Source organism: Polyodon spathula, unplaced genomic scaffold (genome assembly GCF_017654505.1).
Source record: "Polyodon spathula isolate WHYD16114869_AA unplaced genomic scaffold, ASM1765450v1 scaffolds_1422, whole genome shotgun sequence".
Lineage (NCBI taxonomy): Eukaryota > Metazoa > Chordata > Actinopteri > Acipenseriformes > Polyodontidae > Polyodon > Polyodon spathula.
Window position 1 is genome coordinate 397,090 of NW_024472902.1, and position 27,424 is coordinate 424,513.

The 27,424-nt window shown below is 44.4% G+C and overlaps 1 protein-coding gene and 1 long non-coding RNA gene across 3 annotated transcripts; one reads left to right on the plus strand and one right to left on the minus strand.

Moving 5' to 3' along the window:
* The first annotated feature begins 150 nt into the window (after positions 1–150).
* Positions 151–24,403, plus strand: cfap77 (cilia and flagella associated protein 77). 2 transcript variants are annotated; one of them, XM_041242686.1, is made up of 7 exons: positions 151–399; positions 3,422–3,580; positions 15,517–15,616; positions 16,393–16,621; positions 18,927–19,032; positions 19,821–19,922; positions 24,167–24,403. In XM_041242686.1, exons 2-7 carry the CDS (start codon positions 3,431–3,433, stop codon positions 24,287–24,289), a joined length of 810 nt encoding a protein of 269 aa, XP_041098620.1. In that variant the 5' UTR covers positions 151–399; positions 3,422–3,430; the 3' UTR covers positions 24,290–24,403. The 2 variants fall into 2 exon arrangements, with proteins under 2 accessions (XP_041098620.1, XP_041098621.1); XM_041242687.1 differs by having other exon boundaries at positions 154–399; positions 3,456–3,580.
* LOC121309651 lies at positions 6,895–26,806 on the minus strand. Its single transcript, XR_005948654.1, has 3 exons — positions 26,725–26,806; positions 8,260–9,001; positions 6,895–6,994 (listed from the first exon to the last, which is right to left on the minus strand). It is a non-coding gene; the product is annotated as an uncharacterized LOC121309651 (long non-coding RNA).
* Positions 26,807–27,424: the final 618 nt, after the last annotated feature.

The window sequence follows — 27,424 nt, forward strand, 5'->3', positions numbered from 1 at the left end:
AGGTGCAATATATAGAAAATTAACTATACTGTTAAAATAAAAAAAAAACAGACATGACCTATTCAACTTTTACAAGACATGTTACAAAAAAAACTCAAACGGAAGCAAAGTTTAGCGTCTTTAATCGCCATAGCAACGGAGCACACCATATGAACGCGAGAAGACATATTGATATAATTTGTATTTAAAGAAAGGAAACAAACGTAACACATGATAACGTCCCTTATTAAAACATTAATTTATATAAAACATTTTTTATAAAGTTTTAGAAATCGATCTGAGGTGGTTTTTATTTTTGTTTTCGTGGTTTGGTCCAGCCCCCCAGCCACAGTTGGAGTATCGTAGCTCCAGGTCGCCAGTGTGTTTGGGGACTCCCACGGCCGTGTTCATCAAACACAGGTAGGCACTTTAAATTCTCAACAATTAAACCAGCAATGCGTGTGAATACTGTGAGCAAGGACATAGAAAGGTAACGTTCATTTAAAAATGGACCACGTTGAGGCTTTCCGCTGTGTCCCGCAGACGCGAATCAATACAATTCACATTGCCCAAAAATCAAAACAGATATGCAAATCCGATCTTATGATTGTTTTGTGTTTAGACAAGTTGCTGTAATAGTACATCCAGGAGTCTATTTTATTGATCTACACGGTGGATGATCTAAATACCGCCGCTCTATCCAGCTCGAGTTTTTCCAGAATGGTTGCTATTGGCTATTAACATTGCTACAGTCCATGCAATACAAATACACCTACATGAAGTACGTGTGAAAATCACATAGCACGTACAAGCTTGGTGTGCGGGGTGTCTCTTGCCGACTCGTCTCAGCTTCTCAGCTGCTCTCTTCCAGCCTCTTGATGTCGTTTCAGCAATGCTAAATCGGATTCAGAACCAGTCTGGGACATGGACCAAGAACCGTGAAGTTTCCACCCCCAGCGCTAAAGCATTCAACATAAACATTTACTGCGTGCTGCTTAGGAGTGGATCATGTTGAAATTGAATAGAGAGAGGATGGCCACATTTAATCGGCACCACTGCTTAGCAGTAGGACACGCTTAAAAACAAGGGAAGCACGTTTACACTGTAATTATGCAACACTGAGTACCAACACTTTGTTAAAATGAACTTCAGTATTTATAGAGCTAACTCAACACCACAACACTTATTCATTCAGCACGGTGTCAACACAGAGTAATAATAATAAATAATAATAATAATAATAATAATAATAATAATAATAATAATAATTCGGTAATTTACAGCCACTATTTGCTCAAACTCCCAATATGAAATTCTTCCTCATGTAGCTTTATTGTTCAGTAAACTGAACACATGTATTGGACTGTGGTATTACAGCATGTTCACAGATAAAGGATTTGCTTTTTTCAAAGTTATGGCAGGGCAACTTCTCGAACTCCATAGAGTACCTGACTGAAGGGGATATCAATGTGATGTATGCATCCAAACTGGACACCATAATCAATCAAGCAATCTATCAATCTATCTATCTATCCAGCTATCTGTCTATCTATCTCCCCATAGCAGCATAGCAAGGGGGCCAACTGACTTTTCTAACCCCCTATAGTTAGGTGTATAACCCAGCCATGCTCTCTCTCTCTCCTCTGGCTCCAGTACACACTGTATAGCCTGTAAAGGCATTAGCTGCCATGCTGTCTCTCTCTCCTCTATACACTGTACAGGCTGTAATGCATTAGCTGCCATGCTGTCTCTCTCTCCTCTATACACTGTACAGGCTGTAATGCATTAGCTGCCATGCTGTCTCTCTCTCCTCTATACACTGTACAGGCTGTAATGCATTAGCTGCCATGCTGTCTCTCTCTCCTCTATACACTGTACAGGCTGTAATGCATTAGCTGCCATGCTGTCTCTCTCTCCTCTATACACTGTACAGGCTGTAATGCATTAGCTGCCATGCTGTCTCTCTCTCCTCTATACACTGTACAGGCTGTAATGCATTAGCTGCCATGCTGTCTCTCTCTCCTCTATACACTGTACAGGCTGTAATGCATTAGCTGCCATGCTGTCTCTCTCTCCTCTATACACTGTACAGGCTGTAATGCATTAGCTGCCATGCTGTCTCTCTCTCCTCTATACACTGTACAGGCTGTAATGCATTAGCTGCCATGCTCTCTCTCTCCTCTGGCTCCAGTACACACTGTATAGCCTGTAAAGGCATTAGCTGCCATGCTCTTTCTCTCCTCTATACACTGTACAGGCTGTAATCCTCTATACACTGTACAGGCTGTAATGCATTAGCTGCCATGCTGTCTCTCTCTCCTCTATACACTGTACAGGCTGTAATGCATTAGCTGCCATGCTGTCTCTCTCTCCTCTATACACTGTACAGGCTGTAATGCATTAGCTGCCATGCTGTCTCTCTCTCCTCTATACACTGTACAGGCTGTAATGCATTAGCTGCCATGCTGTCTCTCTCTCCTCTATACACTGTACAGGCTGTAATGCATTAGCTGCCATGCTGTCTCTCTCTCCTCTATACACTGTACAGGCTGTAATGCATTAGCTGCCATGCTGTCTCTCTCTCCTCTATACACTGTACAGGCTGTAATGCATTAGCTGCCATGCTGTCTCTCTCTCCTCTATACACTGTACAGGCTGTAATGCATTAGCTGCCATGCTGTCTCTCTCTCCTCTATACACTGTACAGGCTGTAATGCATTAGCTGCCATGCTGTCTCTCTCTCCTCTATACACTGTACAGGCTGTAATGCATTAGCTGCCATGCTGTCTCTCTCTCCTCTATACACTGTACAGGCTGTACACTGTACAGTACAGCTGTAATGCATTAGCTGCCATGCTGTCTCTCTCTCCTCTATACACTGTACAGGCTGTAATGCATTAGCTGCCATGCTGTCTCTCTCTCCTCTATACACTGTACAGGCTGTAATGCATTAGCTGCCATGCTGTCTCTCTCTCCTCTATACACTGTACAGGCTGTAATGCATTAGCTGCCATGCTGTCTCTCTCTCCTCTATACACTGTACAGGCTGTAATGCATTAGCTGCCATGCTGTCTCTCTCTCCTCTATACACTGTACAGGCTGTAATGCATTAGCTGCCATGCTGTCTCTCTCTCCTCTATACACTGTACAGGCTGTAATGCATTAGCTGCCATGCTGTCTCTCTCTCCTCTATACACTGTACAGGCTGTAATGCATTAGCTGCCATGCTGTCTCTCTCTCCTCTATACACTGTACAGGCTGTAATGCATTAGCTGCCATGCTGTCTCTCTCTCCTCTATACACTGTACAGGCTGTAATGCATTAGCTGCCATGCTGTCTCTCTCTCCTCTATACACTGTACAGGCTGTAATGCATTAGCTGCCATGCTGTCTCTCTCTCCTCTATACACTGTACAGGCTGTAATGCATTAGCTGCTGTTCAGTGAGCACACATGGCAGCTCACACTTTCTTTCCAGGTCAGTCCAAGAGAAGCTCTTCCCTGCGATTCCTTGCGGCCCGATTAGACTGGAAGGAGGCAATGCAGCCTGTGCAAGTCGGAGTGGTCAGGGATTCCATGCTGGCTAATCCTCTTTTAATTAGGGTAAGGAGCTGGGATGTGGGGACCCCTCCTGGATTAGTCACAGTACATTGACAAAGCACCAAGCGGGGACGAATACACAGCTTCGGCTGGCATCTGCCTGTTAGGGATAATATTACCTTTCCAAGCATGAAAGAAAAAAGCTTTTCATCCTTTCTCTCTTTAGGAGATTTTATTGATTGATTTATTTGTTTATTTCTTATTCTCTCTGCGTAACAGTAAGGGTCGAGCTACAGAGATAGATTGGTTTTAATACCCGACTGTTGTAACGCTTGCTGGTTTGAGCTGGTTGGAAAACAAAGCAATGCTTGGATCAATTTCAACACAACGTCAAGAAAGAGTAGTATAGGGTTACAAAATTAATTTTTATTTGACAGCATGCTTGTAGTTCTACGTTCTTGCCTTTTTTTGCCACTTTTGTACTGTGACTCTATTCCAACACTAGAGGGCAGTCTAACTCTCCTCAAACCAAAAGACCTATCCTGATACCGCAGTGAATGCTCTGATGTAATTGTACCTCTGTCTCAGAACCACTAGATGGCAATACAGGTTCTTCCTAATTCAAACCGTACTGTTTTGTACTGCTAGTTTTGCACTGACCCCTAAAGCACGCTTGATATAGGTGAATGGGGAACTGAATAAGAGAGACAAATGAGATACATTAGTAAATCAGATAGTCGGGTAATGCTGGGGGCTTTTTTGTCCTTAATCATTTATAACAGGCTTGGAAGTCAGGCCAGAACAGAGGTCATTTACAATAGAATGGAGGCTGTTAAGAGAGGGGTAGAGATCCAACCTGAGTTTAGTGTCAACCCACATCACTAGTTTTTGCCCTTCAGTGTCCAATGACAAGTGAACTGAACTGGTCAACGCTTTGTGTCCAAGTTACATACAGCAGCTATCGTCTCTGCTAATAGTTTATGGATCTGTTATAAGTGGTGTTATATATATATATATATATATATATATATATATATATATATATATATATATATATATATATATGCTGAGCATCAAAAGAAACGTATCACTTATATTTGGATCAAATTCACTAGATGTAATCGAAAAGCTCTGTTTTAGAGCAGACGCAGTGACTTTTTATTGTGCTGATTAACAACTGAGATCACGAAGATGCTGCAGAATGACCTGTCGATCTCGGGCAGGTGTTGTGACTCTCGGTCTCCCAGTTCGTGGCCTGTCATTGACAGAGTGTGTCTGGTTATACCGTCTTGCCAGGTTTGAAAATGCTGTCTGTGAGCGCCCAAGACGGCGAGCCACAGTACGCTGCCCTAGCCCAGCCTCCAACATGCCGATCGCACGAAGGCGCTGCTCTCTTGACAGACGCGGCATATTGTTTTTTGTCCTGTAATTTTCTTTATTGCTTTTATTCAAGCTTGCAGTTCAGCAGCTGAAATCACTCCATATCCAGCGTCCAATCAACTGTCTCACTGATTAGGTGATTAAGTGCATCTGCTTCAGTCACAGTCACTCAAGCGCGTCGTGGTCAAGGATGAATGATAGAGTGATTAAAAACAAACCAAAAACATTTAGTCAATGTCCATCATTTGTATACCTTATTTTTGAAAATGCATGTGTTATAATAGTGATAAGTTCTTCTGGTGCTATATATATTGTAGCAAAATATTTCCTAATTGTAGCCGTTTAGCACAGATTGTAAGAGTAGTGCTTCCAAGTCTTTCCCTTGAAACAAACCATTTGTTATATTTAATGTTTTTTCCCAGCGATCTTTCATTTCTGCACAGCAGTAACAGACACCATGTCACTTTTGCATCCCATCATTAAGACGGTACCCCCAAACCTGATGCTGAAGGTGCTGGTCGATTCTGTCAGGTTTTATTTTTTATTTTTTGGTCAAAGCAGGATTTATGTGACCTAGAACTGAGTGCTGTATGTGCTCCCCCAATGAGCTGAAATACCCACTGAGCTGCTAACAGCCTTGCTCTAGCAATTCCCTCTATTAAATACGCATATCGCATCTAAGCAGGTTCTCTGTTAGTGAGCTGGTAGGGGTCCCCGCGATGGCTGTCAGGAGCACCTGTTCCTGACTGTGTCACGTCGAGGCAAACCTATGATCAGGAGATGCAATCGCTTTCCACCAACCAGGGCTGGTCTTGGGCAGATGCTCAGGGAGTTAGGTGTGCCTGCTCTTGGTCCTGACATTTATCTGATGCCCATTGCCTTTCAGCATGAGGTCCACAGCCTGCAAACACTGCAGCGAGCAAGTGGAGCAATGCTCTAGAAATCAGCGTTGTGTCATTTCTCAGGATTGCTTTCTCCTCACTGCTTGCACTTCTTTTTAATTGATGGCTTTATTAAATGAAAAATATCTGTAAGTAAACTGGCATTGCCGAGTGAGTGTTCTTTTAAAGGGGTTTCTTAGCAACGGCAGGGAATTCTTCCCAAGTGAAACTTATTCCAATTGTTTTGTTTTCAAACCAATAATGTCATTTTTGCGGAAAACTGTCATCAATATAGAATGGCTGTTTCACGACTGCCTTTGTAATGTGAAACGGTTATAGGATTGGGCAGCTGAAAAATAATGCAAAAAGAATCCAAACTTATTTTTGAATCCAAGCTTAATTTGCAGGTGCAATGCTTCTTGCATTAATAATCCATTGTCATTCTGAAATGAATCCAGAAACGATATTCAGTCTGACTGCAAAAAACTCCCCCACAATATAACAGCAACATTATAATTGCAAAAATATGACTCGCGTGTGGTACGAAAAATTTGTGCGTGTTTGTATTTTTGATATCTTATCAAACTCGTTAGCCAGTCAGAACAGCAAATTCCAAACTCAGTGTAGTGAAGAAAGGTCACAGCAAGCAGGGTTGTTGGACTGAAGCACAGAGTGAGAAACAGTGGCTTCATAATGGTTATTTTTTACAATGTATTTCATTTATAAAGTGTACGGCAGCACAAGCTGTTCTCTCTGGGGCCCTACACAGAGAACACATAGAATTGCAGCGTACAGATGTCTTGTACCGAACAAGACATTACTGTGCAAGATACACGGCTGCAAAACCCTTGTGGTGTGCAGGGTGAGTCACCCAGTCAGGGGAGTGCAGGTTCATGTCCTGGCTGTGAGACCTCGCTGGTCACCCTGGAGGCAGCGTCGCATTGGGTCTGGTGCTCCCGCGGGTTATGCAGATGAAACCCAGAGGGACTGCTTCTCCTCATCCCAGACCCTACACCCGCTCGCGAGTTCCTGGGTGTAGAAGAGGAAGCTGGCTCGGTCGTGGGATTGGAGGACGCCCGCTGAGCCTTCGGGTCTCCTGAGCTGTTGTGAGGAAGCTGGCTCGGTCGTGGGATTGGAGGACGCCCGCTGAGCCTTCGGGTCTCCTGAGCAGCTGTGCAGTGAATTGCAGCGGTGAGGGGGGGAATAATTGGACTTTCTAAATTGGGGAGAGAATCAGGAGTAAAAAAAAAAGCTGTATCAGACCTTGTAGAAGATACTCAGACTCTCAAACCTTCTCCTATTGCAGTAGCCTCAGGTGAAACTGGCTGCTAGAGTGACAAAGAGCATTTTGTGCAAGTATAAAACGAGTTTGAAACTACCCTGAGGAACTCTTTAACAGGTAAGTGTTGGTTTGTGCTCATTTCAATTTGTTGTGATAACTCTGCCCTGGCCTTTGTAATTACCTCAAAACAGGGCCCAGGATGACAAACAGAATTTAAAACGACTTTGTTAATAATAATAATAATAATAATAATAATAATAATAATAATAATCCCAGAGACATAAGTCATGGCAACTAATTAAGAAAGAAAGAAAGAAAGAAAGAAAGAAAGAAAGAAAGAAAGAAAGAAAGAAAGAAAAAGTGAAAAAGCATTTATTTTCATCTCTTCAATAGTCTAATAACACTTGTACCCAAATGTGATTATCCCTCAGGCCTCTTGGGGCCCCACAGATCAGAACTGTGATTGTGTTTTCTCCTCGTTCCACCTGTGTTTCTGCAGAGACAAAATCATTATCAGATTAGCCCCCTCAATGAAAAGTACAACCCCCCCCCCCCCCACGTAGTTAGCATTTAGATAGACGAGAGCAAGGGAGCCTGTTTAATGGGTTTGCAATGTGAGCTGCCGTGTGAGAGGGGATTAAATCTAGGAAGAAGAACAAGAAATAGAAAAAGCACAGAGCACGCTTGATCGGCTGAGCTCATTAACCGAAGCCTTGTCAGAGCTGATGTTAGACGCGATAGGAGATTATCACATTTAGGCTGCTCCCCCACGCCCTCCTTCTCTTAATTCCATTCAGTGCAACTGGCCCCTGTAGAATTGCACATGTTTTAGGCTGGCCGGGGAGGCACACAGGGACTTATAGACACTGCCAGGATTCTGTGTCTTGATCTCCTGATTCTGCTTCATTTAAACTTCATCAACTTTTCCATTGGACTGGAAGAGGCAAAGAATGAGGCAGCAGCGCTCGCTCTCTCTCTCTCTCTCTCTCTCTCTCTCTCTCTCTCTCTCTCTCTCTCTCTCCCCTCTCTCTCTCTCTCTCTCTCTCTCTCTCTCTCTCTCTCTCTCTCTCTCTCTCTCTCTCTCTCTCTCTCTCTCTCTCTTTTGTTGCCAGACTTCATTTCAGGTTCACTCAAACCCCCCCCCCCCCCCCCCCTGTTATTTTTCACGCCCCTTTGGCTAATGCTGAAAATGAGATTACTTTATTTAAATAGCTATGATAATCCAGAGGGGACTGCAATCCCTGTGTCTGGTAGCAGGTTTTGTTGCTGTTTTTCTGGTTTCCGTTTTGCTCAGCAGATTTGACCCGCGCTGATTCAATCGAATGTCATCTGGGCTCTTTATCCTTTTCTTTTGGTTCTTTTAGTGCTTTTTTTTTTTTTTTTTTTTTTTTTTTAATAATCGCGATGATTTCAGTGCTTCTGAACTGCGCTGGAGATTAGGGTTCTGTATTTCTGAACAGATGTATCTTTACATTTGTCTGGACAGAATAAAAACATCCCAGGCCTGTTGTGTCGGGGGAATCTTCTGCTTAAATAGGGAAGGGAAGTACACTTTGAGAAATAAACAGAGAGGAACGAAATTGTGTTTTCTTCCGCGCTTCAGACTAGTTCATCATCTGTGGGTTTTTCTCTGGGTCTCTCCAATCCTCGCTTCCCCCCCTACAGCTCATCCGCCCCCCCCCCCCAAACTCACACTCTCTATCCAGGCTGATCTGTTGGTTTTCGGCAGCCGTGGGAGCTATAAATCATGGTAATGTGTCCACAGCGATGATGGTGCTTTGAGCTGGCGGAGACGGATTCGAGCAGGCGGCCCTGGCAGCGAGGGGGGGGTGGTGTCGGGCTCATCGCTGGGGCTCTGTGGACAGGTTACTGATGAGGTTTGTTTTTCGTACCCATGTTCTCGCGCTCTGGGTTAGCCCTCCTGGGAGCCGTGCTGTGCTTCTGGAAGAAAAAAAAAAAAAAAAACTCACAGCTTACTGCTCACAGGCTGAACCGAGAGAGACAGAGGCGGAGGGAGAGCCAAGGGGAAATTGGGGGCTTCCATCTAGCAAGCTGGGAAGGGGAGCTGGTGGCATACTGATTATAGCAAGGGCTGGGATTTAGTGGAGGCTGTGCTCCCAAAGATTCGTAGGTAAGGAACAAAGAGAAGAGCGTTTACCCTTGCGTGGTGGTTCTGTCAGGCTTTGAATGCCGTTTTCCCAACAAAAGGACACTTTAAAGGTCACTTAGTAAAGATCTCTCTAGGCCACATTTTACTCAGTCCCGTTGGAATGGGATTCCACTATACTGTATTTTTTCTTTTTTAATGGAAAGTAAAGGAAGGTCCAAATATTTCTATCCTGATGTTCTGTTTCTTAGACACAATGTTGGGAAAGTGAGGTTCCTGTGAGTCTAAAAGATGAATCAGACTGCAGTGTGAGAAGCTTGTAGGTTTGGGTTATCCAGTGCTTCAGAGTGCTAGGCTGCTGGCTGGAACGCAGGGGCCTGAGCGCTTTACCTGATACAGCAGTAAGAATGGGAGTTTGTGGGCTCAGAGGCTGCACTGGTCTGAGCCCACAAACAGTGTGGGACAGTTAGAACAGTCTGCCTGCCTAAATTCAGCAGTGGCTCTTGTCCGATTCACCTGGGAGTGGCTGTCTGGACATGCGTTCAGGGAGGCGAAAGTTCCCCCCAACTTTGTTTTTTTTTCTTACTGGCTAACGTGCTGGCTGGAGACATAACGTGTGGTGAAAAACGCGTTGGCTGGCATTTATGTAGCTGAACGCAGCCCTGATGGCCTGATGCTGCAGCTTCTTGTAGTGTCTGAACCACAATAGGGCCTGAACCCCCTCCCGATTCCCTTTTGATGAGGCGTGCTAAATAAATCCTCCTGTTCATGGCTTTATTCCCTCCTGGCTCCTACTCGGGAGGACCAGGACAGCAGATTTTCCGCCTCTGTCGAAGTGTGGAGCTGCGAGAGCCCCACAAAGGGCCCTGTCTCTGAACAGCTTAGGTTTTCCGCAGTCAGTATGCTCCACATTGTGCATGCATGTTTTTGTATATAGAAAAGCTGATAACCTCTCCACAGTAGGTCAGAGCAGGTGGACGCTTAGAGGCCGGCTCTGACCTCGAGTGAGCGACAATCAGCTTGCATCTTTGCACACAGCCTCATATACAGTCCTATATTATATAGTTAGATAAGAATAATTACATTTGAATGTGATGTCATTGCCATCTGATACAAATGATCTGATGCAAAGAAATTTCAGACAGCTGTAGCACATCATTATCAGGGTCTGCTATGTAGCCCGCCCTCGAACGAGGACAACGGCACTCGATGGGTTAAGAGCCGTAACAACTGTTCGTTTTTCACAATCGTGAGCAGAGGACGCGGTTTGAATAAAAAAAACCAAAAAAACAACAGCTTTCATGCAAGCCCCCGCCGTGCTTCATTATAAGAGTGCTTCGTTTGAGTGCGATCAAAGCAAGATCATCTTCCAGTGACACAGCCCAGTTCAGCAGCAACTCCAGCCAGCTGGGACCTGCCCAGGTAATGCCAGGACAGCAACCATACATAACACCAACAAAACAGAGTGCTGGTAATAATAATAGTGATACATTACAGAATGCCAATTAGAACAAATATGCACATACGCAACCCATCACAGGTAAATAAATGTCCAGGCGCAGATATATGTGGGTTTTGTTGTAGCACAGTTAGAGAGCTGTTCATTGCTATAGAGACAGTTGGATGGTGAAGCCACATAAGGAACGCCCTTGTTCTGCAGCATTGGCATGTGAAGGATGAGGGTTCATGGATGCCTAGTTAGTTAGTGGTTCTTAGTTATTATTTAAAACTCCCAAACAGTTTTTGATTGTAACCTGATATGTGGTGTAGGTTCCAAGGACCTAGCATTGCAGTCGTGACTTGACCTGGCGTCTTTGCATTGTTGGGACAGATTCAGTTAATGAGGCTGAGACTACAGCCTCTGTGTCCGGCACAGATACTTACGTTTCATTTACTACCAAAGCCAAAAGCAATGGGCTTCAGCACAAGTAAATCTACAGCGTCACCCAAAAAGTTTTTTTATTTTTTTTATTTTTTGCACAATCTGCAAATTGCCTCTCAAACCAAAGCAGCCTGGATAGAACCAGGTGCAAAATATCACGTGACGCCACTGCCTTCGTTTCCTGCAGCCTCATCAGCAGTTTGCTGGTGTCGCTCAGGCTTATGGAGACACATGCTCCCAATTAGCCACTCTTCTTAATGTAAATGCTTCATAAATTATCCCTGATGCTGCAGGATTAGACTTTCAGAAAGAGAGCATCTCAATAAACAGCCAGGTTGGAGAAGCAGGGAGGGAGAGAGAGGGGAAGGGAGGGGGGATCCCGAGGGGGGCATCCGCGTGGAATCTGGGGGTGCTTAGGTCGGTCAGCATGTCCTCGGCTCACCGCGCACCAGCGACCCGTGGCCTGGCCGGGCGCCTGCGTTGTCCTCCGATGTGGTAGCTCTGAAGTGGCTGTATGGCGAGCCTGCAGTGTGTAAAGAAGCAGTCGGCTGACAGCACATGCTTCGGAGGACAGGGTGTGCCCCTCCTGCAAGGGTGGTAGCGGTGAGCTAAGCTTAAAAATAATTGGACAGTCTAAATTGGGAAAAATTTTAAAAATTTAAAAAAAAGGGAGGGAGAGAGGGAGAAAGGGAGGGAGGATAAGACGTACACAGGACGAGGATAATGAGATTTAACAGAGAGGAAGAGTAGCCAGCAATGATGATGAAAGGGAATTGAGTGTATGCACTTATTCCAATTATATCACTAAATAGTTCAGTAAAACATTGAGCTGAACTTCAAATGACTTGTTCTCAGAAACCAAAGACTTACTTTGTCTTCCAGTTAAAATCGAGCGCACTTCTTTTTAAAGCTTTATTTTTTTTTTCCAATCAGCAAGCAGAAAGTGCTGATGGATCCATCAGCGTTTACCTTTCTGCTGCTCTTCTGGGACTTTCTGTGATGTGTGAAGTATTGCACCACACCAGAGGAGAGTGCCACTGAACGTCTTTTCAGTCAAAGGAAGAAAGTTCCCATTCAAATACATGCGGGCTGGTGGGAGGAGTGAGAAGGATTCCTTTTTTTTTTTTTTCTACAAACAAAAGGGGTCTTTAACATGCAAAGCAGACAAGATGTAGTTTATCCAAGTTCCCCAGCCTGAACACCAATAGCACAGCATGCTGTCTGCACACAATGCCGCTGGAGCCCTGGTAGCTGGGCGTACATTCAGATCGTCCCTAAACTGCACAATCCCCGCTCTCTGTGTCTCCCCCACACACCGTGCTGTGTTGTCGCTGGACGGTGTTATCCAGGATTATCCCTAAGCAGTGCGAATCCGAGGTGCCAATCAAAGAGCCCTCTCTTGCTCAGGCAGCAGATGGCGCTGTGCTGCAGGGCCTGGTGATAATTAATCAGACAGATTGGGGGGCATTACATCCAGTTGTCTCCTAATTATTCTTCAGCAGAGTGTTTATCCCAGAGTTTGTGTAAAAGGATCGCACAGCAAGCGCCTTTTAAGCTGCATGCGGAATGAGCCAGCCTTGCACCTCCACTTGTCCTCGTTCATTTATCCTAAAAAGAGGATTACACTTCATTTCTTAAGGGAGAATCTTGATTTGTACAAGGGGGGGGAGGGGTCAGGGGGCGTCAGTTAAAAAGGCAGCTTGTGTGCTGGCCGACACAAAAAGATATGAAACTGATATGAGCCCTGTCACCCTCACCCCTCACCCCCATTCTGAGAGTGGAACCAGTCTACTCCACACCCCCTGGTTCCCAGCCCATACCGCTAGACTACAGCACCTGCCAGCCCCTCACATCTAACCACAAAGCAAGATTTCCCACCAGCATCACTACCCCCAGCCCATACTGCCTCCCGGTCCTCAGTAATGTAAAGGAGTCCTTCCCCATACTAATGCATGCCATTACCTGACATATGGTTAACCATGTGTTCGATCCCTTAAGCGTGCACTAAGATGTGACATTTCTGTTTAATTATCAGCACTTTGTCAAGCATACACTATTTTGCATAATAATCTAAGCAATCATATGAAACCACCTGAGTATTAACAAGTCTCCTACTGCAGTTTTACCTCTACTGTTGTGGGGATGAACAGCGTGTGACTGAAAGCTGAGGCAGGGAAAAGAAATACGGTTTCCATCTAAAAAAAAAAAACAAGTGTCAGATGTCACTGCTAATGGAAGAATGCTTGATTTGAGGATTGCTTTCGGTTAAGAGGGAGTTTGGATTCGCATTACAATGCAATCCTCCTTTCTCTCTGGTATGCCCTCTTCATGATACCCCCCTCCCCTCGGTCCTCCAGGGTGCTCCATCCCGTCTGCTCTCGGTGCGTCTCGGGACTGACGTGTAACCAAACATCAAGCCGAGCTGCGAGATCAATCTCCCCAACTCATAAACTGCACAGCGAGAGTGTGTAAATGCAAATGAGAGAGCCCTCGCCCAGCTGACATCAGGGCAGGGGCGGGGGCATCAATGGCCTCATCCGGAAAACTACGGAGAGCAACAGAACCGATAATCTCGGAGGGAGGAGGAAGAAGAAGACGACAGAAACAAGAGGAAGAGTGCAGGAGGCGTCAGGGATTGCAACAATGGGAAAGGCTACTGTGCGTCAGGCTTTAGTAAAGATCACGACAGGCTGTCAAGCTTCTCAGCAGAGATATTCGAGACACGTAGAGCAACTGCGAGCCACAATTCTAATCAGAGGGACTGCAGTTACATCAGTCGGCCTGTGGTGGCAGTGTGCCATGTGCAAATCCTGTTATGCAGTAAATGTCCTTCTTCTCTCCCTTTCAATTCAGACACGATGTCCTTTTATTAAATAAGGGGAATACAGGGGAATGGGTATTTAAGGGTAATACATCTAAAAGTTAAATATGATGGGTTTTTTTTGGCACAGTTATAGTTCAGGTACACAGATTGGGAAAAGCAAGTTTAGACTCCCAGGCTGGTTTGAGTAGAGGTGCGTAAATGGAGATGTAAGTTAGGACACCATGTAGTTGGGCTAAGGAACCTCATAGCAACTGATTAAGCCATGAATTGACAGTGTGGCTTCACCATGGCAACCTATTTGGGGGGAAGGAATAGGGTCAGCTAATCCCAAAATGACGAAAAGCTGAAATGTACACAGGCAAAAAAAAACCGAAAGAGTTCATTTTAAAGAGATGATTATATCCCCTCCTTTGCTGGTGCTTTATGAGGGTCTGTGAATTATTTACTGACCCCCCCCCCCCCCCCCCCCCACCACCACCCCCCACCACTCCCTCTTCCTAGTGACACAGAATAGCCTTCCAATGAGGTGTTGATCATTCCTGGGCTGTTCTTCAAATAAAGTTTCAGGCCCATTCCCAGCGCCAGGCCTGGGTTTCTATAGAGGGTCACGGCTTGTTAATTAAGACACAATAAAAGAACAGATAATCGGTAAACGAGACTATAAAGAGGCTTTTGGCTTACATAAGCTTCTCTTTGCATGCAGAGCTGGGCTTTCCTCTCTGTCTCTGTTCGTACACTATTGAAACTCGAAGGCAAAGAGCCAGATCAGACTTTCACCAGCAATCTTCAGCTTTATTTCATTTCCCTGGACATTCTTGAAGTTGTTGCCTTTATCCAAAGAGAAGATTAGCGCTCCTGCAGGAATTAAACCAGGACCAAAATAACTTTGAATTGAGCTTCATTGCTGTGCTGTGACCTTTCCCTTCCCTGATGTCTCTAATGTTTGATAATCGCTATCCTCAGGTGGCTGTGTTGTAATAGACAGACCCCGACCTGCACAGTCCTCACCTGTGCCATTGTAAGAGAAGTCATTCTCATTTGAGATTTGTTCTTGCAATGAAAAACATTTGAAACAAATAAAATGCTTTTTTTTTTTTTTTTTTAATCAATTTTTTTAATAAGATAATGAAATGATATTGGGTAACTAATAAGTGATCTGCTAGATGTTTATCCAAGACCACAAAAAACTTTTTTTCAATGTATTTATTTATTGCGTTTTATTAGACGGTTTTAAATGTTTTAATTCTTCTTTGTGTGTGTGTGTGAAGAGCTTGGGGATCCTTGTGGTGAATTGTGAATGTGAATGTGAATTGAATTGCATTGTAAAAAGTGTGCTTTGTTTTGATCAGATCCTTTAATCATGTTGAAAGAAGGGCTTTCAGTCTTCAAGGTTTCTTATCTTATAGCTCATATGCTCTAACAAGCCCCATAAGCTCTAACAGAGCATCTTGCACTAACACAGAAGGATTAAAAAATGATGAAACTTTTCATTAAGCTTCAAACTATTATTATTTTTTTTTTAATTATCCAGCCCTTTTCCAAAGCTGCAATTTTCAGTAGATTGTATGAAGCAGAGTATAATGTTACCAGCCCAGCTTCCATTTCTCCTCCTCACACCCCTGTGTTTTAAATTCTCCCACCAGGCGGATTTGGGAAGGTCCCGATCGAGAGCCTTCATTCTGCCCGGGAAAGAATTTGTGTTCGGGAAGCCCAACATCACCACGGATGGGGGTGTCCCAGAAGGTACAGTCTCCCAGTCCTCAGCTCTAATCACTGAGCCACACTTAATCGCTACCTCATTGAAGTTTACCATAGCAAAAGCCTAACAAAGTGTAATAAAGCATAGTAAAACATTTGAAATCCCAGAGTGCCATGGTAAAGCAAATTGACAGACAATGTTAAACTATGGTAACAGCATAGTATAGCCACATTGTTTCCCTGTCCTCTGCTCTGATCGCTCTGCCACACTGCCTCCCAGTCCTCAACTTGAATATCTAAGCCAGCTCTCGTTCAGACAGCGTCCTGTTTGCACAGAGTCACCTGTGTAAGGCCTGGGCTATGTCTCGGCGAGTGTGCAGCACTGTTGCAATACCAAATGCAATGAATACAGACACAGCATATTAGAGCTGGAAAGTTGTATTTGCATTTGATTCAAATCTGGATCGCACCCCCCCCTCGTTGAGACTTGCTTTGCTATCACTTGTTTAATGCTTGCCTTCATTTGAAGGCTCCCTCTGGGTGGCTGTTTTGGCAGTGCATGTAAACGCTTCTACGAAGAATATCTTTACTGGAGCCTTGCTGCAACAATGCACAACACAGAACAGCAGCATGGAAAGGGTTATGGCGCTCCTTGCTGAGATCAGCAGCATGGTTATTATAACCATCTGAAATGCCGTCAGTACGACAAACGAATGTGATGTCTAGACACTGGCGGTGATTAAAAGCAGATTCGATTGTAAATGCTGTCAAGATGGTCTTGTGCAATCTGCTGTGTTTTTTTTTTTTTGGTTTGTTTGTAGTAATGAGCCACTGGGCGACCCTGGTGCCCATCACGCGCTCCAGCTCCAAACCCAGGAGGGCTGGCCAGGACTTCATGGCGCTGAACCGGGAGGCGGTGAAGTCCGGTCTGGTGACAGCACACGAGCACTACCAGTTCCGCGCCACACACGACCTCAAGCTCCGCCCACCCCCGGTGGCGGCCCGACTGCACTGCAGCCCTCCCGACATAACCTTCGGGGTCCACACGCGGTGAGGAACACCACACGGAACTCCTTGAGCTGCCTGCGAGCCTGTGAGCTGAAAGCAGGTCTTAAACTGCAGGCTTTCATTTCCACTGTTCATCTGACCATCTTTTGGTTCTTTGCTTGTATTTTATGCATCAAAAGACATTGCAGCGGCTTGAGCAATGGGCTTGTATTTTTCCTACATGCAGTAATGATGATCTGATGGATTTCAGGCCAGCCTGATTTTCCCCACATGTGCCTGAACAATAGGAAGAGATTACAGCACAAAAGCAAGTATATACAGTATACAGTATATATATACACACACACACACACACACACACACACACACACACACACACACACACAAACCTGTTTTATATCACCTCGCTTAATATCATTCCTTGTTTATTATTATGAATTTTCAAAAACCACTCGGTGATATAAAACGGGTTCAGCTGTGTGTGTGTGTGTATTGTATGTGTGTGTGTACATTGTGAAATGGAACTGAATTATTTAGCTGTGTACAATATGCAGTTGCTCTCTCTCTCACTCTCTGCTCTGCTCGGCCCGGCTGTGTTTTTTCTTGTCTTGTCTCTTCTCTCTTGCTCTCCGTCTCCTGCTCTGCTTCAGTGTCAGGCACAGATTTATTCAGTTCCTGATGCCTGCAGAGCTGTGGAGTGTGTGAGAGAGGGGAGGGGGGCCAGTAGAAGTAGGTGAGCGTACAATAAAAGATAAGATCATGTCTCTCTAGGGGCTTGTTTGGCCCTGTACCTTATCCATCAAACGCTGGTTGCTGGTGCCAAGGTCAACTCTAATGAGCATGTGCTGGGGTCTTACTCAGACCCCGCCCCCTCCCCCCCTCCCCCTTTTATCCCAGCAGCCAACCACTGCTCTCCGATCTGGGCTGGGCATTCTTTGCTCTGCCTCTGGTGAAGAGAAGTTTGTGACAGAGGAAGTATTCTGAGTAATAGCACCTGAAACACAGTTAATGGAACCGGACTGTAAAAGAATAATAAAAAAAAAAAGAATATGTGTGTTTCAAGCTACAGTTTACCCCACTATCACCAGCATTGTTTTTTTAGTTCAAAATATAGTAGTTTTTATATAGTGCCTTTCATAGTGGACCACCATCACAAAGCGCTTCACAAGACTAGGATGTGTGAACTATGCATCAGCTGCAGAGTCACTTACAACAACGTCTCACCCGAAAGACGGAGCACAAGGAGGTTCAGTGTCTTGCGCAGGGTCACACAGTCAGTGACTGAGCCGGTATTTGAACCAGGGATCTCCTGGTTATAAACCCATTTCTGTAACCACTAGACCACACAGCCTCCTGATGTGATTCCTGGGTATCGCTGGGTATTGCCGTTGAATGCACGTTTCTGCGGTTTACACCAGTGCTGTTTGCTGTCCAGTTTGTTTACATCGGTCGATTGATAGTTTAAACTCGAGGTGATAAAGCTGATCAGGGAAGCAAACCAAAAAAAAAAGAAAAGTAAAGAGCGCTTTTGTTCCACTTGATATTTGGCAGGAAATGCAGGCAGTGCGAAGCTGATATTTGAAGCCTCCGAGATTAAAGAGTTTTCACCCTGGCTCTGCTCACACTCCCAGCTCTCCAGATTGCAGGGGCAGAAGGGCCGGTTTGTCCTGGGCTCGGCGCGCGGGACAGTCTGTCTCATCGTGTGCCTGAGCGGGGCATCTTTCTGAGCGTCCCGTCCAACCTCATTAAGATTTTGCTGGCGTGGGGTGGCGGTGCTCTGTGGCATGTGGCGTCCTCTAATTAAGCAATAAAAGTCACCGCAGGGGTGGCTCTGCTGGAATCCTCGGCTGCTGGTGACGGCACGACTGATAATTGAGACGTTCCAGCCCTGCGCATTACTTACATATTGCACTGATCACCGTCCAAGGGAAAACAAAACCATTCAGAAGCACAACTCAGATCTCAAAGCTCACTGACTCGTACGTTAAGTGCTGAGTCTAGGAGAGCCGACACACATCTAAAATATTTTAGCATTTCTTCATATCTTACAATTGGGAGTGTTGAATCGTTTTACAGTACGAAGGCATTGTGACGCTGTGCTCCAGAATGCAGTGGTAGACCAGGTGCCTCTCCTCAAAGGGTTTATCTCTTTTGCATCAAGGTGGCTCACTTGATTAGGGTGCAAACCCATAACCGGGATCTCCAAATCAACGTGACTTCCCACTTCTCAAAGAAGGCCCAGGCACTATGGCTAGATTCTTTGCACAGTCTCTTTGCAGAAGCCCTCTCCGGGGGGGGGGGGGGGGAGAGAGAACCCCTCTCTCTTTGCTCTTGCCCCCCCCCCCAGGCCCTCCACCCCGATCTTCGACCTGCTGGAGCACAGGTACCAGCAGCGCTGGCTGGAGGAATGCCGCTCTGCACAGAAGGCCAGTCAGACCAAGGAAAAGAAGAAGGTGAGGAGACCGCAATCATCTGCACACACTGTAGGCACACTGCTGCTCAGACACAGGCATGGAAACACACACCCAAGACACGAAAACACGGGCTGGATCCCAATCACACCCTGGGCTGGACTATCACAACCCTTTACTCCAAATCAGCATGTTTAGTAAGGGAAAGGTATCAAACCAGAATCAAACAACTCAGAGGTTTAAATGATGCTTCTGTTAACAGCCTCAGGTTGTTGTGGAGCTAATGATGATTTATAATAAATAGCTTTGAGAATCTAGCTCCCCCTATCCTAATCTCTGAGTACTTCTTTATTACACTCCCAAGCCAGGCAAGTGGACAGTTCACTGAATATTCTATTCAGACGTATTCAGACACGGCTGTAATTTTACACACAGCTATCACCCCTGCCCCTCCAGCATTCTCACACAGATACAGTGAACCTGCGAGGTGACACTGACTCTCATTAATCGTAGCTTTACAACTGCATGCATGGATCCCCTCATTCATGAAAAAACAGAGAAAAAAACTGTTTTAAATAGAATACACACACACACACACACACACACACACACACACACACACACACACACACACACACACACACACACACACACACACACACACACACACACACACACACACACACACACACACACACACACACACACACACACACACACACACACACACACACACACACACACACACACACACACACACACACCAGGGGTTAGCTGAGGCACTGCTCCGAGCTCCCATCTCAGTGTCTCCGGGTCTCTCTCCCTGACAGACTAAGCTCGGGAAGATTTACGAGACGCGCACGTCCCTGCTCCGCCAGAGCCAGCCCAGCGTGGAGCCCCGCCCTCTCTGGCAGCTCCCACGATTCCAGAAGGTAACGTCTCGTACCCGCCTGCCTGTCTGCCCTGCCTGCTCCCTCCCTCCTGCCTGCCTGCCCGCCCCTCCATCTACACGTGTGGCTTCTTGTCTTGAAACACCATGCAGTGTGTAGAATCTAAAACACCCTGGTTGTCTTTTCAATTTGGGTTTTAAATAGAGTTGTGCTGACGTTAAATGTAACAGCTACTGGCCGTATTGAAGAAAATGTAACTTGTAAGTGATGACAGTGTAACCCAAAAGGCAGCAGCATTATCACACACTGCAGAGTATTTACACAAGCGTTGCTATGCACAGTGTGTGTGTGTGTGTGGAGTACACCATCCGTCCAGCACGCAGAATCTCTTTTACTGTACCCTTCATCTACAGTGTCCTTGTGCTGAGACTTTTCGTGTTAACGGGGCGCTTCCCTTGAGCTGCAACACCATTTTCACCGCTCTCCTCATCATTGTGCTTTTTAATTTATTTTTTGATCACAGTTTGACTTGAGGAAGTACAAGAGCCTCCCTCTACTTCACAGACAAATATGTTGTCCTGAAGCCAGCTGCATAAAATAGCTAAGCATTCTTCAGACTTTTTTTGAAAGGTTCTTAATAATAATAATAATAATAATAATAATAATAATAATAATAATAATAATAATATTTTACCAGTCAGCATCTGTTCCTGCAGTTCACATTCATCTTCTTGCCCTCTCTTCTCGGCCACTCCTGTCTGGTTTTGTGTCTATGGGAAGATGCTAGAAACCTGGGGGCCGGTTTCACAAAGCACTGCCAGCACTTAGCAGGCTGCCAGCTAGCAAGCTATCTGATTTATACCTGTTTCAAAAAAATTATATTTTAAGACGATAACGTTTAGTACAAATCCTCTCAGCGTGTCTGTGTGATTAAAGGATAAACGGGTTATTTTCTTTCACTTTTGTTTTTTCATTGTTATGGAAGTGAATTGGATTTGGCAGACTACTACCTGGAACTGCTTTGTGAAAGTAGCCCCTGTTTGTTCCTGCTGGGAAATCTGACTCCGAGACCCCTTTCCCACGTCCTTCCTAAGTCAGACTCCTCTACACTAATTTATCGGTGTCATACGCTCCCCTCCCATCCCGCCGGAGCCCCGTGGCGAGAGCGTGGCCTCGCGGTGTCCAACAGCTTGAGCGGCTCACTCGCCAACAGCTGGAGTGAGCCGAACACGGACCACCCTTCTCCTGCCTGCTCCGGAGTTCACCCCCACACCTGGATCCCCTCTCCAGACTCAGGCAGGGCATGTAGAGGGGTACGGATCGTTAGCTACAACCCCCCTTCCTCCCCGGACTCTTTCTCACTCTGCATTCGCTCATGCCTGCTGTTTATATCCCTGTTTCTTTATGTGGCTACTGTCTCTAACCCTCTTTGTGTAGATTAGCCTGTCTATCTGCCTGCTTACCTATCCATCTCTCTCTCTCTATATATATATTTTTTTATTCATGTATTTATTCTTTTATTTTGTATAGTCAAACAATGTCACTGCATTGGGTTCTCATTATTGTGACATATTTGTATATTAAAAAAAAAGAAAAACAGGGAAAAAAGCAGTGCTGTTTAAAGACCAGGACAAACCAGCTGGCGGAGGGCAAATTAAAAGTTTCCTTCCGAGTGAACAATCAATACTTCCCTCTGAGGATGGGGCAGCACTTCAGAGACACTGGAGAAGGGGGTATGGGGGTCTGTGTTTGGGAGGGGGGGTGGTACTGTGCAGGAATGAGGTCCCTGCTTTGTATTTGGGAGCTGCAGAACTCTCCTTGCCCCTGAAATCGCTGTACCCCAGATTGATGGATGGTGTGGGCTGATCCACCTCCACCTCCAGCCCCCATCCTACCCCCTCACATTCCCTGCTAGCAGATGTCTGCAGCTGAACTCTGTCAAAAATAATAAAACAGCGGTTTGAAATGCGCAAGGCAGAGAGAGATGAAGAGGCTGTGGAGTGATTGCTGGGAGCTTGATGTTTAACAACAGGACTCAGAGCTCAGGAGGGCTCATAGACCAGGAGCCCTGCTGGGAGTGGAGGAGCCGCATCTCTGCTAATGGGGCTCAGAGGAGCCCGACAGTGTAGCGGGAGGCTTGCCTGGAGAGTAGAGAAGGGGAGACTGGCAGGGTAGTGTGGCCCTCGGCTTAGACATGAGGACGGAAAAGCAGCCTAAGAGTTAGAGCAAAGAAATGGGAGACTAGGAGAATGGACTAGGAGAAACTGGGAGTGAGTGTGGGCTACTGGTTAGAGCTCAGGGACTAGGAGGCAGTATGGCCTACTGGTTAGAGCTTAGGGATTGGGAGGTAGGAATCAGTAAGTGGCTGAAACTTTGGAACTGTCTATATTTATATACGTGCGCAATATAAATGACTAAAGTTTCCTTTTGTTTTTAAACCACCTGTTATAATTGAAGAGGACTCTTAAACGAAAGAGACCCCAGGCAGAGGAACCGTCCTGGCTCCCCATGCAGATCACCTGAATCACAAATACGAACTCCTGTCAAACCTGGGGAGGGTGTGTGTTTGTGTGTGTGTGTATTGGTGGTGGTGGTGGATACCCACTTCCTTCCTGAACATCCCCCAGTCCCCGGCCGGCACAAACCTCCAATTAAATCAAAAATGGTTTGTTTTTATTGGTCTTTTGCGGTGACAAGTGGTCTATCATCCTGACGGCTCTACCTGTCAGCAAGCCGGCAAAAATCCTCGGCTGACAATGCCCAACGCTTCCAATTAGGAGGGAATCAGGCTCCTGGCGCGCTAACGATCCTCCCTCCCTCCCCCAAGGCCTCCCTCTGTCTTCCCCTCGCACTTTTTTATTCCCTCATTTTTTTTCCGCGCTGCAAATTACCGACACAAATCGGGCCGCGTTTGGCTGCCAAGGACTGCCGCCCGGGCCTGTCAGGTTTAATGAGCCGATGAAGGTTTATTTTCCCAGCAAGCATGTGCTAAATTCTTTCTTGTATGACAGCTGACTGTGAAAGGCGAATGTTAACCTTATAAAAGATTTAGCAATTCTCATTATTTTCTGTCAAGTAGCATTTCTGATGGGTTAGACAGATGCACCCCTGACTTTTTTTCGCGAGCGAGCCCATTGCGTTTGTTTGTTTGTTTGTTGTTTTTCTCTTTCTTTCTTTCTTTCTTTTTTTAATGCTGGGGTTTTTTTCGGATTTCAAAAGGTTGTCGAGACACCAGAATTGTCCCGAAGGCGACACGTTTTTTTGTTTGTTTGTTTGTTTGGTTGTTTTTTTTTACAAAACTTTAAAAAAGGGAAACAAATAAACATTTCTTTGTGGTTTTTCACGGGGTGGGGAGAGAGAGTTGATCGGAGCAATTTCCGTCCCTTTGAAGCGTCTTGCAAGCAGTTTGCAACATGTTCAATATTTAAAAAAAAATGAAAGAAAAGGAAAAAAAAAGATTTGAGTGACAGAGTTTTGTGTGGGTTTGAAGTTTTATACATATTATATATTTATTTTGTCACAAACACCAATTTTCTGAACGTGACAAGCTTCGTTCTAAAGCCCCACATCAAGAATGAAGTCAGACCCTGAGCAAGCACATTGATTGCACAGCTGTTTATCCATCCATCAATCAATTAACCTGACACATATTGGCACACCAGAGCCACACGTTAGCGCATCACATAGATGCATATAGATATTAACGGTATCATCCACATAGATATAGATGTATAAATGAGGTGACCCATGTGTAACCCTTATAATGAAATACTGTTCAATAACTTTGATTGTACGTGACATATGGAAGACAATAATCTGCTAAATTTTACCTATAAAAATGCTAAACAGACTTTCAAGATAACGTCAGGCTTTCATTAACGCAAGTCTGTTGGTTTGGCACATCTCTCACTAGGAGGACCGACCAGTCCCAACCCTACACAACAGAACAGTATTCACATTATATCTGAAACAGGCTGTCAACCAACAACTACCAGCAAGGAAACTCCAGAAAAAATATTGTTTCTTCTTCCCAATGCAGAAGTGAATAAGAGAGGCACTTTGAGTAAGCACACAAATGACCAGTTAATGCAGATTTTACTTTGGCGATAACCAAAGGGCACTCGGAGTGTCCGAGCAGACTAGCTGGATGAAATGAGGTTGAGGTGTTTATGCTAGCCAGGGAGACGTGCTTTAGTTATAGCTTTCATGCAACAGGTGGATTTGAATAAAAAGTGCTGTTGATCAATGGGAGCCTTTGTGATGTTTTTTTTTTTTTTTTTTGATAGGTGGGTCCTCACTTGGAAACCTTCCGGAATCCTGAGGATCGGAAGAAAGCCTTCAGCAGCCACTTATCTGACTCGGTTGCAAGGTGCGGGCTGCAAGGGCAAGGCATGTATACCAACAGCTGAAGGAGGGATTTGAGGAGGCTGGCGAAAGCATCTGTGCATTACCACATGCCCTGTATGTTATATGTGGTCCAAAAAATAAATAAAAGAATCAGAAAAAAAAAATGTAACTACTAATTGTTGTTATTTGTTGTAATAATTGAATGCATGGGCTAGAGTGTTATAGTTTATGCAGTAATTTATTTCACTACCTCTGGGGTCTCTACCTCTTTATAAGGTGAAGGCAGGGGGACTGATAATATATATATATATTATATATATATATATATATATATATCGATATATATATAGATATATAATATATATATATATATATATATATATATATATATATATATTCAGCTTTTATTTATATTTCTTTTCTTCCAATTCTAATGGAATGCTTGAATAGCAGACAGTGACACCTGGTGGCCAAGTGTTAAACTGCAGTTTCTTACAACATTAGCTCTATGGAGGTATAACTGGATGTTTATAACCACGATGGCAACCATCTTTTGGGGGAATTAAACAAACAGGAGTGTCAACATAGTCCTCTTTCTTTTAAAGTACAGCACACGCAGTGCTAAAACTGTGCTAGAATGCAGTGAATACCAAGGAGTACCTTGTGTGAAATAGAAACGGCTGAGGGATAATGCATCTTTCACTAAGCAAACTGTACCAACTGGTGGCAAATATTACAGCTGCAGCAGTGACCCTGCAAGGGAAAGCCTTCTGACTTTGAATGCAAACTTTCTTTACTAGAGACCTCTTTACTCATGTAGAACAAACTGGCAGGCTTGCATAAAAGGCACCATTCCTTTAACAGGACAGGCAGAGAGGGCATTCTGTACCCATAAAGCCTTTCTGAGCACCCAGTCTGCATGGGTGTCCTCTTGTGTGTTATGATAATGCAGGCTGCTAAAAGCGTTTACTGTATATTCTATATTGAAAAGCATGCTAAGTGCACACAAATTACAACATGTACTGGGAACATATCAATAACAGGACCCTTGTAAAAGCGAGGGAGTAACACACAGGTAGCTGCAGTCTGTCAGTTCATTAGCAGCTGCGACGCACACGTTGCTACTTGCCTTGCAAACTGCATTGAAGTGACAAGGACTTGGTGAATACAGAAACGTCAGTCCCTTCCTATTAAGCCACTGCGTGATGCCCGGACCAGTTAAGATCAGCGCCGGCCCTCTCTCTCTCTACGCTTTCTGACATCAACGCGATGGCCAGTGCAGGATCCGATGCAGAGCCAAAGGTATCGGTCGTGCGCGCTTCTGTTTTAAGGTCCTGGAGGTTATAGGTTATGTCTCTATACATCCTGTTCAAGTTGTATTTAAAATGACAGGTTGCACCTATATTGCAGTATTAAAGGGATTGTCTCAACAAAATGTGATCCGCAAAAAAAAATCAAGTCAAATCAAACACAGCACTCCACGATAATACGTTCCTTTCAGGACGTCCAATAAGCGGCGGGCTTCCCTGTTTATCTTTTGAATAATTAAATACCCGCTTAACTTTAAATGAAGCATGTTTCAATGAGGACGCTACTAGTAATAATGAATTATAATTAGGCGTAATTGAGTTTCCTATTCATTAGTATTATAATTGATATAGCAAAAGTTTCCTATATGCCTTGTTGACAGACGGTTCGATCATTATAAAACATTATAACTTTATAATATAGACCTGCATGGATTTGTGTGTGTGTGTGTGTGTGTGTGTGTGTGTGATGTGTGTGTGTGTGTGTGAGCTGTTGTCATGCATAGCAATATCAAGGAGTCTATAAATAATACAATATAATAAACGAGCATAGACCAAAACAGTCTAAGCAGTAATATATAGATATATATATATATATATATATATATATATATATATATATATATATATAGAGAGAGAGAGAGAGAGAGAGAGAGAGAGAGAGAGAGAGAGAGAGAGAGAGAGAGAGAGAGAGAGAGAGAGAGAGAGAGAGAGATTAGTTGATTATCTCTGTATGTGGAGTAACAGTCTGTCATGCGCCAAAACTTATCTATACTATATACTCATATATCTATTAATATTTATTGTAAAAACAATCGAGGTGTTTACGGGTGAGCCTGATGTCATATGAATAAAACTAATGGAGTCAAACCACTGTATTCCCTCACCCGGGCTCCCACTAATGCGCTTTCAGTCTATCTGTATTGATCGATCGATCTATCGGCCGGTTCCATTTAACAATCATGTATGTATTGATCAAATAAAAATGGTGCATTTACACAATGGGTGGGAAAATATCCGCACCATAATATAACAACAACAACAACAACAACAAAAGTCACAAAGAAATCAAAAAGTATTTTAAAAGTCCAGTTGGCAATTTGTGGGCCGGCCCTGCGTGTGTCCCCGCTCTGGGGTGACAGCTTGCAGTCGGGTTGGGCCCCCGTGGGAACGGTCAACGCTTCACTAACCTGCCGGTGTCTGCGAGCCGAGCGCCTCCAATCTGCTCTGCCGGGCGGGAGGGGAGGAAGGAAGGAAGGGGGTCTGACTGTGAGGGGCTGTCGGGAAAGGCATAGCCGAACAAGGGGAAAGAGTTTGAAAGTGCCCGAGGGGGAAAACATTAGCCTATACTCTCGAAACGTAAAAGAAAGTGTTATATTGACAAAAACTACACTTTCGTCATCTTTTGAAGCCCAACATTTTAAACACGATAAATGTAAGTTTGGCAGATAACACTGCGCCACCGTGAATAGCGTATAATATAGGGCGATGGTTTAAATGCGATTAAGGTTCAAGGGGAACTTACATAGTACAGAAATTAACTGAGAAATGGTTCGGTTGCATACACATTCATTTACTTTACCTTCCACTTTACCAGTTACATAGTGTAAAGTACAACTGGTATGTACACAATTTAAATTACGTTTTTAAAGAGCATAATAATAATAATAATAAATAATAATAATAATAATAATAATAATAATAATAATAATAATAATAAAAAGTGGTAATTTACACCCATGAAAAACACTGAATGCAAAAATACTTAATATATAGAAAAAAACAATCGCTTACAATTAATTAAATAAATACAAATACAGACATTCATACATGCGGGTAAAGTTATAAAAACTGCAATACTGGTTCTGCTAACTGCAATTAATGACCGGG